Source organism: Mytilus edulis, chromosome 1 (genome assembly GCF_963676685.1).
Source record: "Mytilus edulis chromosome 1, xbMytEdul2.2, whole genome shotgun sequence".
Taxonomy (NCBI): domain Eukaryota; kingdom Metazoa; phylum Mollusca; class Bivalvia; order Mytilida; family Mytilidae; genus Mytilus; species Mytilus edulis.
The window spans coordinates 119,653,156-119,668,464 of NC_092344.1; the positions used below are offsets into that span (position 1 = coordinate 119,653,156).

The window sequence follows — 15,309 nt, forward strand, 5'->3', positions numbered from 1 at the left end:
CCCACTTAAATATTTTTCTGGGATCCGGGCCCGTCTGGCCACCACAGAGGTTCAAAGTTGCCCATTTACGTATTTTTCATATCGACCACACATTCGGTACTCTTCGGTATATCCCTACGGCAAAGTTCCGAACCGGACCTAGCTCATTTTAAAGGTATTGACCCAAGCTATTCCCCACTTAAATATTTTTCTGGGATCCGGGCCCGTCTGGCCACCACAGAGGTTCAAAGTTGCCCATTTATGTATTTTCAATACCCATAACCCAGATCCTTTTAGTCACGTTTATATCTACACCTAATTTTATATACTACAAAGTCTATAATTTCGTTGAATTTGGGATATTGAAACACCAGGGGTCTCACCGTTATCTGAGTGGTCTCCCGTAGGTTTTCACTGTATATTTATTTTATTTTTTTTGGCTTTCCATAGATATTTCTATTTATATTTCTTAATGTTTTTAGAGTGGCTGGCTTTAGTTTTAGTTTGATATATTTTATATTAAATTAAATCTTTGATGAATCTTTGATGTCGTTTTATTGATAAAAATTCATATTACATAAAGACAAATATGTAATTAATATAAGGGTTTATATTCGAGGACAACGAGGGACAACGAGAATTTACGACAGCTTGAAGGGGTCATAAAACTATTTGCGGCGTAATTTTTCACTCCTGTTAACTATGAAAATCATACTTTTTAATGATTTTCAACTAAATTTTAATATTGAACTGACTGCTAGCAACCGGTTTGATATTGAATATCGAATATCGAATAACAAACCGGCAGCTAACTTCACATACATATTTTAAAAGTAATGAAATGCTTTTAAAATCATTACAAGCCGCGAAATTGTCGAATTCCGCTGTTAAATTATATTTAACTAAGATTTAGCGATTTTTGGAACGTTTGAGTCTCATGCAATTTTTTGGTTTTTAGACATATCGTCAAAATTGGCTGCTGGAAAAAAGTGGCTGCTATCTTGATTGGCCGATAAAAGTGGCTGCCAGCTTGAGTCTGGTCCTTAACATGTTGTATTGTTGTAAGTAATGAACTTGAAGGAAGGAAAAATTGGGACAGAAGTACACGGTTTTCACTAAATGAATTATAACAAAACGTTAATTACAGGCTGCTAAAATTGCATGGTGCATATCATCTGTCATTGTAAATTTTTCACATCTTGATTCAACCCTTATACAATCCGTTTATCAAAGTTGACAGAACGAGTACTTTTTACAGATCTTGGTACATGAAAGGCATACGGTTCATCAATGATATTGTAGACGATAAAGGCGAATTTTTGTCTCATGATGCTTTTAATAAAAAATATAACCTGAATGTTACTTTTGTAGACATTCTATTTATTAAACTTGCTATACCACGTGACTGGAAGGATTTGTTATTACAACAACACATGTCGCCTAACAGCAACTCATTTGGTTTCGTTTTTGAGCATGAGAATAAAAAAATGCCTATCAGTAAATTATTCGCTAAAGATGTATATTCACTTTTTATCGATCGGGGAAGTGTTTCTCCTATTTCACAAAAAAGGTGGGAAGAAAGTTTTAATATAGAAATTAGTGACGAAAAGTGGAAAAATATTAATTCACTAGCTTTTAAATGAACTAGAGAAAGCAAACTACAAGCTTTCCAATATAAATTGTTACACAGAATAGTCTCACATAATTATCTTCTTGAAAAATATAAACTTTCATCAACCAATGAATGTGCCAGTTGTAAAGAAATATAGAAACTATAGAGCATAAATTTTTTGAATGTACAGAAATAAAACGATTTTAGAGAGAATTTTCTAATTGGTGGTATTTAGTATTTGGAGTAAAAATATTTTTAAATAAAGACAGTGTAATTTTCGGTGTATTAAATTCTGATAACATAGTTTTAAATTATTGTATTCTACAGGCGAAGTATTACATCAACTGTGCTAAGAACACACAATTAGACAGACTGTTAATATCTGTGCAAGCGTTTCTTAAATTTTTGAAAAGAAGGCTGGAGATATTAGAATATTTATAGCTTTCTAAAGACAAATACGAGTCATTTGTCGACTTTAATCCTCAAATATACTAGATATATGACCAAGAGCTATAAGAACATAAAGGAAAACATATACTGAATAAGTTTTTATAGTGGTTAGTGTTTGTTAACATTTCATTTTGTTTTGCGGAGGAAATTTCGAAGATTCTGTTTTAAATCATAGGGGTTGTGGGAACAGCGTGCGTGACGTTAAAAACTCTATGTGAACAATCTTATTGGATGTCCTGCTTTCGCATTCTGTTTCAGAAATTCTTATCTTCGCCACTATGTTTGATACATTGAACTGCACTAAAAAATTAGAACAAAACTGTTAAAGGATGGCATTGTTTTATTTTCATTACCTCTAAAATATTCCGATTTAAAAAAAATAACATTAAATGCATAGGTACGTTACAAAAGTTGTTTTATTTTGTCTACGCAGCTTACTTTTAATATTCAGTGGTCAATCAATATTGCCCATAGATCTTCTTATATAAATTATTCTTACATCTAGTAATTCGTCAAGTTTGAATTTAACAATATCAGTATTGAAATTCTTAGAAATGTTATTATTGCATAGCAATATAATATTTCCCACAGAAAGAAACCAAAAGTTAGCGTGCAATACATTCTAATAATTCTTTTTATGATTTGCATATCTATAAATACTTGAATTGGATTGGTCAATAAGAAATTTTCTCTTGGTTTACACTTCGATAAACCATGTTCCGAAACTACTTTCGTAACATTCCCTGATCTATTCATGCGCGATACACATGTATGCAGGGATCCCGGGGTTTTCAGCAAATTGAGATAAAAAAAAACATAACAGTTATTTCTATTCTAATGCATTATATAAAACAAGTAATTAATGAAAATGTATGAAATTAAGATTTAAATAAAATTCCGCGAAATTTCATGAATGATTTGGCGAATTTACGTCACTCAAAGCACGACGCCATACAAATGAAAATATTTAAGCGAAAGACTATTTCGTTACTTGTATGCTTCAAATTCGGATATTATCTCATTAAAATGAAGTTTATGAGCTGGGTGCAACTTCATTTTAGATTCTGATGCATTAATTGAACATTAATTGATTTTAGAACTTCAATATGGCGGCCAACTCCTTAGTTACGACATGTCAATCGTGCATTCTAATGCAATTTGTATGTAACAATTTTTTTCATTGGCTAAAAGTTGCCGTCAAATCCACAGTTGACTAGGCGTAACTAAGGATGGACCCGCCATTTTGAATTGTTGAATCAACAAATGTTCAATTACTACTATATAATCGAAAATAAAACAACACCTACCTCGAATTCGCCGTTTTAATGTAATTTTATCCGAATTTGAATCGTACAGGTAACGTAAAAATCTCCAGTTTGTAAGTTTTCATTTGTATGACGTCAAGTTTAGCCATGACGTCTTTGCGCCAAAATCATTCATGAAGTTTCGCGGATTTTTTTATTTGTCAAATTTAGACCTTTTTTAAGTTTTATCGTATTATTTCTTTTTGTAATGCATTAGAATCGGAATAACAGTACTGTAGTTGATTTGACGGTCGCAAATCTCCGTTTTACTGTCTCCGCTACGCGTCGCCAATAAAACTGCATTTGCGACCGTCAAATCTACAATTGACGGTGGCAACTCTTCAACTACAGTACTGTTATTTCTTATTTCGAATGTAAATATAGTAGCCAGTTAAAAAAAAATGAATTGAAAATCTCCAAAATTTGGCTGAAGAATTATAAGGATTGAACACATTTTTTCTACTCACAAACTTAACATAAAAGTCCGAATTATTCAGTTTGTAAGTTAATTGCCCCGGTTTACACATCAATAACCTCTAGAAAAAATCCTATAATATTGCACTAGTGCAATAAATCTTCAAAATTCATGACGTCATCAACGACAAAATCTTAGTTTAAACCAATTATTACTTTCAAATAATATATTGCTATACAATTACCCGGTTTACACATCAATAACCTCGAGAAAAAATGTGTTTAATCATTATAATTCTTCAGCTAAACATTGGCGATTATTAATTTACATTATTTGTTTGATGGCTGCTATATTTATCATCAAAAGCACAATGGCATATGCCGCCATTTTGACTTTCTGAAAAAACATAAATGTCCGATAAATGCAACAGAATCTAAAATGAAAAAGCACCTACAGTTGGAAAGCAGGTCACGGTTTGACCCCAAGTTTATCAGCAACAATAGAGTCACGTGACCGTGAAAATTCAGTAAAAAAACGGAGGAGACAAACCTTATTTTAACTCACTGAATACTATTGTCGTAATAAAAAATTATTGACCTAACTAATCTTGAGTATCCATAGTTTATTCTCGTCAAAGCTCACACATCAAATCAAAGTCCTTTATTCTTTATTTTATCTGCAAACTTGGAGTGTGGGTGAAAATTGTAAAGTCTCCTGAACGAAAAATCTAAATATTTACGAGGAAACTAAAAATGATGGGCTGAATTTAAATTTAATAAAGCATCTCATTAAGACAAACACTCGATATGAATATCTCGGCAATAGAATGTTGGATACGCAAACGTCAAATTGATTTCAAACCGAAGCGGTGGTTTTTATGCCGATTTGTGCAAGTGGTTATCTCCCCTTAATATCACCAGTCAAAAATAAAAACCCAGCAAAATGCATAAAAATTAAAAAAGGAGTTTACCTTACAAAAACTAGAAAGAAAATAAACGAAACTCGATTTATAACTATGTTATGATAATATAAAGAAGAGATACTTCCCCCTATTTTTCAGAGAAGGACTAAATGTAAATATTAAAAGACAAAATATTACTGCAGTAAAAAAAAAAACAATTCAGAAATGTGGATAATGACACCTACATGTAAAAATAATAACCTAGCTATATTGAAAGAAATTAGATCTGGCGGATGAAATATACTACATGCAGAATTTTTTTAAACACTTCTGATTATATTTAATGCAATAAAACATAGTTTATACAATTTCAATAATCTTTCTGAAATTGATATAATTATTAAATAAATGGTATTGATCATATATATTTTATATTCTATAAAGTGTGACCAAGAGTCTCAACAAATTTCTTCAAATTAAGAGAGCCTTTAAACTCAAGCCTATGTTTCTTAGTTGAACAGTAAAATACAAAAAAGGGATTTATAAGTTTTATACCAAAAATATTGACAGAAATTTTGTAAAAAAAATATATGCTTTAAATTATAAGTGAAAGTGACATAATTTTGAATTTCAGAATCATTATTATTGTAAAATTAAACTATTAGATTAGCTTGCACAGTAGCCCTTTGTCTTATTTCTCAGGGTATTTTATAGATTATGAAAGTAAACTTTTTGGAAAAAATGGGGCTTCTTCTCTTGAACAGGTTGCTGTATCAGCTTCTTTATAATTACATATTTATAAACAAAGTATTGTATATATACTTTATCTGAATACTAGTAATAGGAAATGAAATGAAACTGGTGGGACAAATTTTGTGCATTTTACTTCAATAATGATCAAAGATGCTTAAATTTGACAAGAATTTGCCATTTGAATAAATTCAATTTTGTAAGAACACATCTCTGAATAAACTTCTTGTTTGGCTGACTTGGCTTGATAAGCTAGTTTTTGCTCTTATTACTATAAAATTGAGAATGGAAATATAGCTTACTAAGTAAAGAGATAATAATATAAGCAAGATTTTATTAACTGACCTTCATTTTCTTTTTTCATATGTTTTTTTCCTACAGAATTTTCTTTGCAATGCATTTTCTATTGCTATTTTTTGTGCTTTTGTCCATCCATACAGTAGGCTATCAATAGTTCGTCAGATCTGTCAGAATTTTCCAAGACGTTTAGCTTTAAACGCAATAAAGAAGATCTTTGTTTGTTGTTTCACTTTTCCAATGTGTAAATTTTTACTATGCACATGACCCTGACACATATTTTGTTATAAACGTTACATGACGTATGTTGAAAAAAGAAAACAATGTCACCGTCAACTTGTGTAGGGGATCAAATGGGGTTTTAGTTACTTTAAAATACAAGTATCGTATGGAATTGTGAAAATCCACAATTTTTAATCAAAATTTCATTCATGTCTTTAATAAAATCAGTATGTTAGAGCACTTTGAAACAGGTACAATGAAAAGAAGCTAAACTTCACTGTTTTGAAGTTGAAACGTAGCTAAAACCAGATACAAATTGACATGGCTGGTGGTCACTAAAATTGATGTATAAAAGTAAAAAATGATGGCTTCAAAAAAGTGTATAAATTTGAAATAGGTTTCCCGGTTTCATTTAAGATTATAACCGTTCTTTTCTGTATTTGGATACGCAAACGTCAAATTAGGAAAAATCGATTTTTTTGGTGAACAAAAAAGATGGCTATTTTTTTTAGAACGGACAGGAAAAAGGAATAGCAATAACAAGCTATTTTTTGTAATGTTTGTATGTCGTAAATAAATTATATTGGTCACAAAACCTACAAATTTTAAAATTTAATTATAATAAAAGCATGACAAGTTGCAAAAAATACTTTAAACGTCAATCTTTTAGCCGATAGATTTGGCGGACTTTTTGACGTTACGGACGACTGTAGCGCCACCTAATTAATTCCCCCTGCTATTGTTGCTGATAGAGCTTGACGACAACGGCCGTATCGAAGGACTTGCTTTCCAACTGCTACCTCTTGTTTTAATTAAATATTATCCTAATTTGAAGCGTACACATCATTACGAAATAATCTTTCCCTTGAACATTTTCATCCGTATGACGTCGTGTTTTGCCATGACGTTAATTCGCCAAAACCTTCATGACATTTCGCGGAATTTTATATAAATTTTATTTTCATACACTTTTGAAGCTTTAGTGCATTTATTTTATTTCTTTTTTTGTTATATATGCATTAGAATAGAAACAACTTTTATGCAATTGTTTTATTTTGTTTCAATTTACTGAAAATCCCAGTATCCCTGCAAGAATGTGTATAGCGCATGCATAGATTACGAAAGTAGTTTCGGAAACATGGTTTATCGAAGTGTAAACCAAGAGTAAAATTCTAATTGACCAATCCAATTCAAGTATTTATAGATATGCAAATGATATAAGAATTATTCCCCAATATTCATATCATAACCCTATAATATTACGAACGTAAAACTGTTTCTAATTGTTGATTAATTAATTGACACAATGTCGTCATGTATTTCGCCGTTGTAATTAGTTTAAACACTATTTATTCGGATACATCAACATTAAGCGGTTTTATACAAATGAAATAAATATTAAGGATTCAGAATAAAGCAACTTGCTTTTAAAGATCTGTCTCCTGTTACATCACATATTACCTCTAAGTGTTACACTACTACGAAATAAGAGAGTGGTACATCACCTGTGACCATATTACAACTCCTGAATTTTGATTTTGGCCGTGTACGGAACCCAAACTGTGATTTTGAAATATTTTAAACGCCTACGAAAGGAAAGAACGATCACGGTTTGGAACTGGATGTATTATGCAAATTTCGATGATATTTTCCCCCTTTAGAAATGACTACTGTAATTTTCGTCTCTGGCGATAAAACATCAAAAATTAGTTGCACAATACATAAACTGATAATTTAGAAGTCTGCACCAATTTTTTTAAGGTTCTTTCGAACAGACACAAAATATTATAGTCTTTCCTTATTATTTAATTTTAAACTATATTTTTAAGGAGTTAATAACGAAAACAAAACCAGTTGATGACGTTACAGTCACGTGACAAACTTACGTCCTTGAGCTGATTGACAAAAAACTTTCAACCAATCGGAATCCAAAATTAAACTATAAATATATGTGTAACACTTTCCTTGGTCTTTTTTTCAAAAAACATTCTGGACTTATCCTTCCTTTGCTTTGGAAAAACCTGAGAGTTTCATTCATAAGTTTCATCTTCAGTCATACAAAAAGTTATGTTGTTTTAAAATACATAGGTTGGTCCATTTCCACATAGTAATGTTAAAAATTGTTTAATGATTGCATCATTGTGGTTATATTCAAATCACATCTGTGCATTTATCAACCATCACCAAAATCATCTGAAGAGATGCTGCCCTGGTAAACGCTATATTCATTTATATCTATTCACAGTGTCCTTTATATCCGTGTTTACTTTAAATATTTCTAGACATTCAACGATAAATTTGAAGACTGCTTGTGCTTCTTCTGTAAAGTATTTCTAGAAATGCAATGCCGACAAATTTGAAGACGAAATCACGAAAAATTCTCCAAATATATGAAACTTAATACTAACATGACGAGTCGGAATTGTGAGTAAAACAAAAAAATAACTGGTTTGAACCTTAAAAAAAACTAAACAATTTAATATATATCTTTTGAATTGACACATAGCATCACAATTTACGCTAAACATGTATACAGAGTATATATACATCTCAGAGCCTAATGATAACCTAACTTCTAACGAGAGATATGTAAATCTTTTGTCATGTCTATTCATATCGAATAGGTTTCATCTCAACTGCAGTATGATTTCCTTTGTTATTGTCAACGCGGACGAATCCTGTTTCTTTTTCGTCACTTCCGGCGCTATTACTGGACTTTAGAATGGACCCTCTAGTGATATCTGTAACATATGGAAGCCTTGCCATAGAGGATCCTCTCTTAAGACAGTTATTTATTGCATGTTTAAAGGTGTCTCTGAAGTTTTTCGACATAAACCCATAAACAATTGGATTTATACAACTGTTTGCATACGACATTAATGAGAACGCAGTCCTCATATGCTTCAAGTATGCCTTGTCGTGAATGTCACTGAGGATACCAAAAGCTACAAGTACATTATTAATCAGTATTGGACCCCAGCAAACAGCAAAGAGAAACACTACCACGATCAACATCATGATGACCTGAAATAAAAAAGAAATGTTTCTGAATTAAGTAGTTGTCGATTCAAGACTCAAATCAATGACGTAAGAGTCAGGAGCAAGAAGGGGACATAAGTCATTATAGCTCATTTTATTGTTTGTTGGTAAATTTGTACTTTAATTTTAAAGTATTTTAATAATATATTTCGCAATCCAAGAACATTAATTAAGGATTTGTCTGTACTCCAGAATGCCCGATTGTCCAATTTCGTAAATAAGAAAATAGTTTAGCGGAACGGCGTTGACAATCATTAAAAGAACACATTTTATGAGGAAGGGTCCTATGAACCATGTATAAATTATATTGGAAAAAAACGGCAGAACGTCAAGATATATGATAAGAACATACTAAGGACAACAATAAGTTTGTTCAAGCGATAAAGGAAACGAACTTTAAATTTGGGAGAGAACACATTTTTCACATCTAATTCATCTGAGACTTTAGCGATTTCCCAACGAAGGGATGATAAGGCATATGTTTGGTTCTTAGAGTTCGCAGGGATATTATTGATTCATCAAAAAATCATTCTAACAAAATAATCAAACTAAAGGGTATGGTTAAAAAACAATTCACAAAACCTGACAAATACAAATGAAGTCATGTATACATTCTTAAGATGCTCACATATTAGACAGTATATGTACGTTTTTTTTTTTTTTTTAAAGTTTTATGTATACTACATTTTTGTTCAATTAATTTTTGTGTTTAAATGGGCATTAGCTATCAAATTCATGTTCACGAATTAACTTAAATTCTCACATTTGAGTTATAACATACTTAAAACATATATCCAAATTATAAAAAGTATTAAATAAAAAATTAACAATGCATGGGCTCGATAATATGCATCAGCGCATCGTGTGTATTGCAGTCTAAACGTTGAGGACCACAGTGCATGTCATATTGTATGGTTTTTTTTTATGACATATGGTCTAGATTGAAAGATAGACAAAGAGAGAGTGGGGGAGTCGTGAAAATAGTTTGATTCCATTACATCGTGTGAGTGTATTGTGTCAAGCTATCGGTACGACTTTGTTCTTCCTAGTTGTTTGTCCTTGTTGTTCGCCTATTCATTCAGTATTTTTTGGTTATTCTTTTCACCCGTTTAATGTATTAATTTATTGGTTAAACTAAGGCTCCTATAAAGTTGTATTAATATAATGTATAAATTGAAAGTTTTAATTGACTATTATGATAGCGTCATCTTCTCTGTGCATAATCACTGTGAAATCTCCTATATGATGACGTGTACTGTTATCCTAATGTGCTCACCCATATGCTCACCTGTTTTCTAGTTCTTGCATCATCATCGTTGGCTGCAGGTGGTTTTTTGGTCGAAACTTTCATTTTCCCGTTACTATCTCCATTTGAAGAAGGAGACTTTATGCGTTCAGAACATGAATATTGACATTCGCTGTAAACATAAAAAGAATTAAATATTACTTTACAATTGTAAATATTGGAGCATTACAATGAATTGTTTCAATAGTTTCAAGATTAAGAAATAATTCAAAAAAATAATGTTTAAATGCTGATTTTTGATAAATAAAAACCGGTAAGCTAGTCAATTTTTCATCGATAACAGTCATTTAAAATACGTGTGGTCATCCATGTATCAGAAACAAATTATATTGCATATAACCTTCTACTCAATATCCAAGATGATCATATAGATAAAAATTAAGAAAAAATTCATGAGAAATTATTAGAGATGGAGAAGCGTTACATCCCTGTCAAAAAATAAAACCTCGACTAAAAGAAAGAGTGAATTTTATATGGACAACACAATTTAAGAGAAAATAAAGAAAAAAACTCTTTATGTAGGAAATCAGTTGCTACTAAAGATCCAAGTATAAGATTTGAATACAATAAAGTACGAAATCAGATAAAGACGATGACAAATAAACTGAAAAGGGAACATGAAAAGAAACTGTCAACAAATGCAAAGAAAAATCCAAAAGCGATAAAAAACACTAAAAATAAAATGCTATAATTGTATATAAATAAGGAAGAAATATCTAAGATACTTAAGGGACTGAAGGTTGAAAAATCTCCGGGACCAGATAGGATACACCCAAGAATACTCAAAGAGTTAGCAGAAACAATATCAACACCATTATGAATAATATTCAACCAATCAATAAGAAACAGTACTGCTCCAAGTTGATGGAAAGAAGCACACATTAGCGCTATTTTTAAGAAAGGACAAAAATGTACTGCTGGTAACTATAGACCTGTCAGCCTAACCTCAGTGGTGTGCAAAGTAATGGAAAAATTGGTACGTGAACATATTGTCAAACATATGAAGAGCAACAAATTCTTAAATGATCGTCAATATGGATTAATATAAGGCCGATCTACATCTCTTCAACTTTTAAATGTATTGGACAAATGGCTAGAAGCCCTTGATAATGGGAAATCTATCGATGTTATTTACATGGAATATATGAAAGCATTCGACAATGTTCCGCACAAAAGACTAATGAACAAACTAAGAGCATATGGCACAAAACTTTCAGTTCTGAATTGGGTCTATAGTTTTCTAAGTGACAGGATACAACACGTTTCAATAAACAATAAAACATCATCATGGTCAAAAGTAACTTCAGGTATACCTCAAGGATCTGTGCTTGGGCCTCTACTTTTTGTAATTTTCATAAATGACCTTCCAAACATGGTTGATTCCGACGTATACCTCTTTGCAGATGATACTAAAAATTTTAACACAATTAGTCAGAAAGAGGATAAAACTCAATTACAAAGTGACTTAAATAAACTATCGCAATGGAGTGATACCTGGCTATTAAAGTTTCACCCCGATACGTGTAAACATATGCACATAGGTAAACCGGGACCGAAACCAGACTCAAAATATGCACTAAAATCGACAATACTACAAAAAGATACTGAAGAAAAAGACATTGGAGTAATTATTGACTCTAAATTAAATTTCGAAAAAGTTAATAAAGCAAATTCCATGTTTGCACTACTGAGAAGGACTTTCCAATATTTAGATACAGATACATTTGTACCACTATACAAGACACTCGTAAGAACACATTTAGAGTTTGCAAGCTCAGTATGGCATCCATATAAAATAAAATATATTGACTTGATTGAGAATGTGCAGCGCCGGGCAGCTAAACAACTACCAGGATTAAAGAATTTAACATACTCGAAAAGACTGCACAAATTAAAACTACCATCTCTGAATTTTAGACGGGTCCGAGGTGACATGATTGAATTATATTAAATACTGAACGGAAAATATTATAAAGAGGCGACACAATTTGTTAAATTATGGAAGGACATGACTACACGAACAGGGGTACGCGGCAACAGTCTGAAAATATTTCCACTGAGAGCCAGAACAGAATTAAGGAGGAATGCCTTTGCTCTACGAGTGGTGAAAACATGGAATACACTACCCGAAATTATAGTGACATCACCAACCACAAATATACAAGAATAGACTAGACAAATACTGGAAGAACCAAACAATGGTGTACGAAGACTATAAATCAAAAATCACCGGAAGTGGAGAAGATTTAGATATAGAGACTGATGAAGAGGAACTTTAGTTCCTGTATCAGTAAAAGAACCTAAGTAAACCTAAGTAATATTCCAAATGTGTCGGTATAGGTACCAAACGTAAAAAAAAGACCAATGATAAACAACAGTATTTACAGCAACAAAAAAGAAAAGTAACGACTGATCTCATGAGCATCACGAACCCGGCCGACTAAAAAAACGGGGATAATCTCAGGTAGTCTGAAAGTGTAACCATATCATGCTCCACATGTGGCACTCGTCAGTTTACTTATATTAGTACAAACCCGGCGAAAAGTCTTATTCGGTAGTCAAATTCGGGGGTAGGACGGGATTGTAGTTACCACGATTGGAACATATCCGTCATCTTCTGTGAAACCGATATTCTAGATAACAGCAAAGCAACTCGTCCCATTATGATAAAATCTGATTTATTTGAGGAGTATGTATAGAGGTTTCACATAAATATATATATAAAACAGTTTGATTGTTTTACAAAAGAAATCGGTTTTAGTTTGGGATTATGAAATAAGAATGAGACGGCTTAGAATTTTAAACTACATGCATTTTCAAACTGGTTACAAAAACAAATAATCATGATTTATTTCATAAAATTTCTTCACATTTGCATTTAAACTTCCGTAAAAAAAAACCTGGCACTCTTATTTCAAAAACAACCCTCACAACTGAACATCTAGGGGGTGACTTTGATTTAGCATGACTTTGTTGTAACGATGTCTTGGCTATTAAAAACATGCTGTCAAATGAGCATAATAAATGAAGGGGCGGAGATAAAAGATATATTCTTTAACACGATTTTTTTCCGCACATTAAACAGTAGTTACATGACAGACTTAATATCTTGTATACAACAAAAAATAGGTAAAAACCAAGCTTTATTATTTAACAATTACCTGTTATTTCATGTCTAACTGGCATTTAGGTTCACGATTGGATTTCTTTTTTTTTTTAAAGAAAGCAACTTGTCCTATTCAAAAATAGTGTGCAATTCAATTAACTAGTTCAACTTTGGTGCTACTAGTCATATTGACCTAATCTACTGTATAATGATGGGACAACAAACATACGTCTTATGTCTGATCCGTGGCTAATTAATCACGCTGTACTTTTTGTTAGTATAACAAACCTTTTATACAAACATTTTGACAGATGTAAACTAAATATTTTGACTTCAGACTGATATTCCCACCATTAATTGGAAATTTATATACTCGTTACTTATCTGACCTCAATTTAGATAAAGTCAAGGAAAAACAGCAAAGAAGTATTTCCAAACAAAAATTTTGGAAAAGAATATAAAAACCGTATAAATTCCTCCTTCCTTGTACGATCTCTTAGGCATTTTTTAAATCGATCTTCAGTTTTTATGTTTTACCTTTTGTCTTGCTTTTTGTTCAAATAAGATAACAAAAAAGTAAAGTAAAAAAGCTAAGTTGATATGATTTCTCTAATTTTTGTGTTATTTTCACATTTCGTGATTGTTGTGAGAAAACATATTTCTCCTCACTAGTGAAATATCTGTTCTCGTCAATTGTTTTGTCGAAATTTAACTGTCTCGAGTTCAGAAATATCGTAACACACTTGTTGCAGTGGGGAAATCTATGTTTCTTACATTGCTTTTATGTAATAAAATTTAAAAAAAGGTAATTACAAATGGCACTAAAATGATAGGACAACATAGAAATATTTATAATTTCCGAAAAACTTTTTAAAAAAAAAGAAAAAAAGAGGCAAGCAACAACAAACTAGAACCCCTCTATCCCTATGAAATAAAGAAAATAAATCGAGAGTACCCCAATTGCTAAACAACATCTGTGTTATTATATTAGGAGGCATTTCTAATTGTCACAGAACGTAACAGGATACAAAGTTAATGCGCCCGAAGCTCTTTTAAGGATCAACCTTCATCAGGAACGCTCAAAGCATTTCAAAGCCAGGTATAGAGGAAAATATATACATACCTGCCAGAACGCATCATAGCTCTGTTTGAGACTATATGCCATATTTCTATAGAGATCATGGTATAACAGATCGCCATCACCATTACTGGTGTGATAAACATAATCACCAGCATATATAGTTCGTATAATTTGAAGTAAAGCGGTGAAAACTGGATTTTACACCATAATGCTGTCCGATTTATTCCTTTAACTACTAGTATATACTACAAATATATAAGAATATCATATGATTCCGCAATCTAGGAAAACAATAAATAAGAGTATAATGTATTAAAAAAAACCTGAGACCATTACATGGTTTATAAAATTCAAGTTTGAGAGAGGGACTAAGCATTCACAAACGTGTAGCCTGTAATTCAGTGATTGTCATTCGTTCATGTGTTACATATTGGTTTTTCGTTCATTTTTGTACATAAATTATGCCGTTAGATTTCTCGTTTGAATTGTTTTACGTGTGTCATTTCGAGGCCTTTTATAGCTGACTATGCCGTATGGGCTTTGTTCATTGTTGAAGGCCGTAAGGTGACCTATAGTTGTTAATGTCTGTGTCATTTAGTCTCTTGTGGAGAGTTGTTTCATTAGCAAACATACCACATCTTAACCCCTCTATTTTTTTCATATGTCAATCCCTAGTCATCCGGGAATCTTTAATCTACTGGTTTTCCTTGATATTTGTCATATTTCTAGTTATTTCGTTTAATGCTCTATAGAATGAATTAGACTATGTTTTTTTCACTTTCATATCGGTTCTCATTTTCTCATTCCAGACTTTTTATAGTTCGCTTTGCAGTATGGGTTTGTTAAA

General features: G+C 31.7%; 1 protein-coding gene across 1 annotated transcript in view; it reads right to left on the reverse strand.

The window, feature by feature from the left end:
- Nucleotides 1-8,379: 8,379 nt before the first annotated feature.
- The window catches only part of LOC139503485 (allatostatin-A receptor-like), a 39,294-nt gene continuing 32,364 nt past the window's right edge, over nucleotides 8,380-15,309 (reverse strand). Inside the window, exons 4-6 of the mRNA XM_071293277.1 lie at nucleotides 14,505-14,707; nucleotides 10,258-10,387; nucleotides 8,380-8,954 (exon numbers count right to left, since the gene is read on the reverse strand). Coding sequence (XP_071149378.1) covers nucleotides 8,538-8,954; nucleotides 10,258-10,387; nucleotides 14,505-14,707 — 750 coding nt within the window. The 3' untranslated portion in view covers nucleotides 8,380-8,537. The remainder of the gene's footprint in view (nucleotides 8,955-10,257; nucleotides 10,388-14,504; nucleotides 14,708-15,309) is intronic.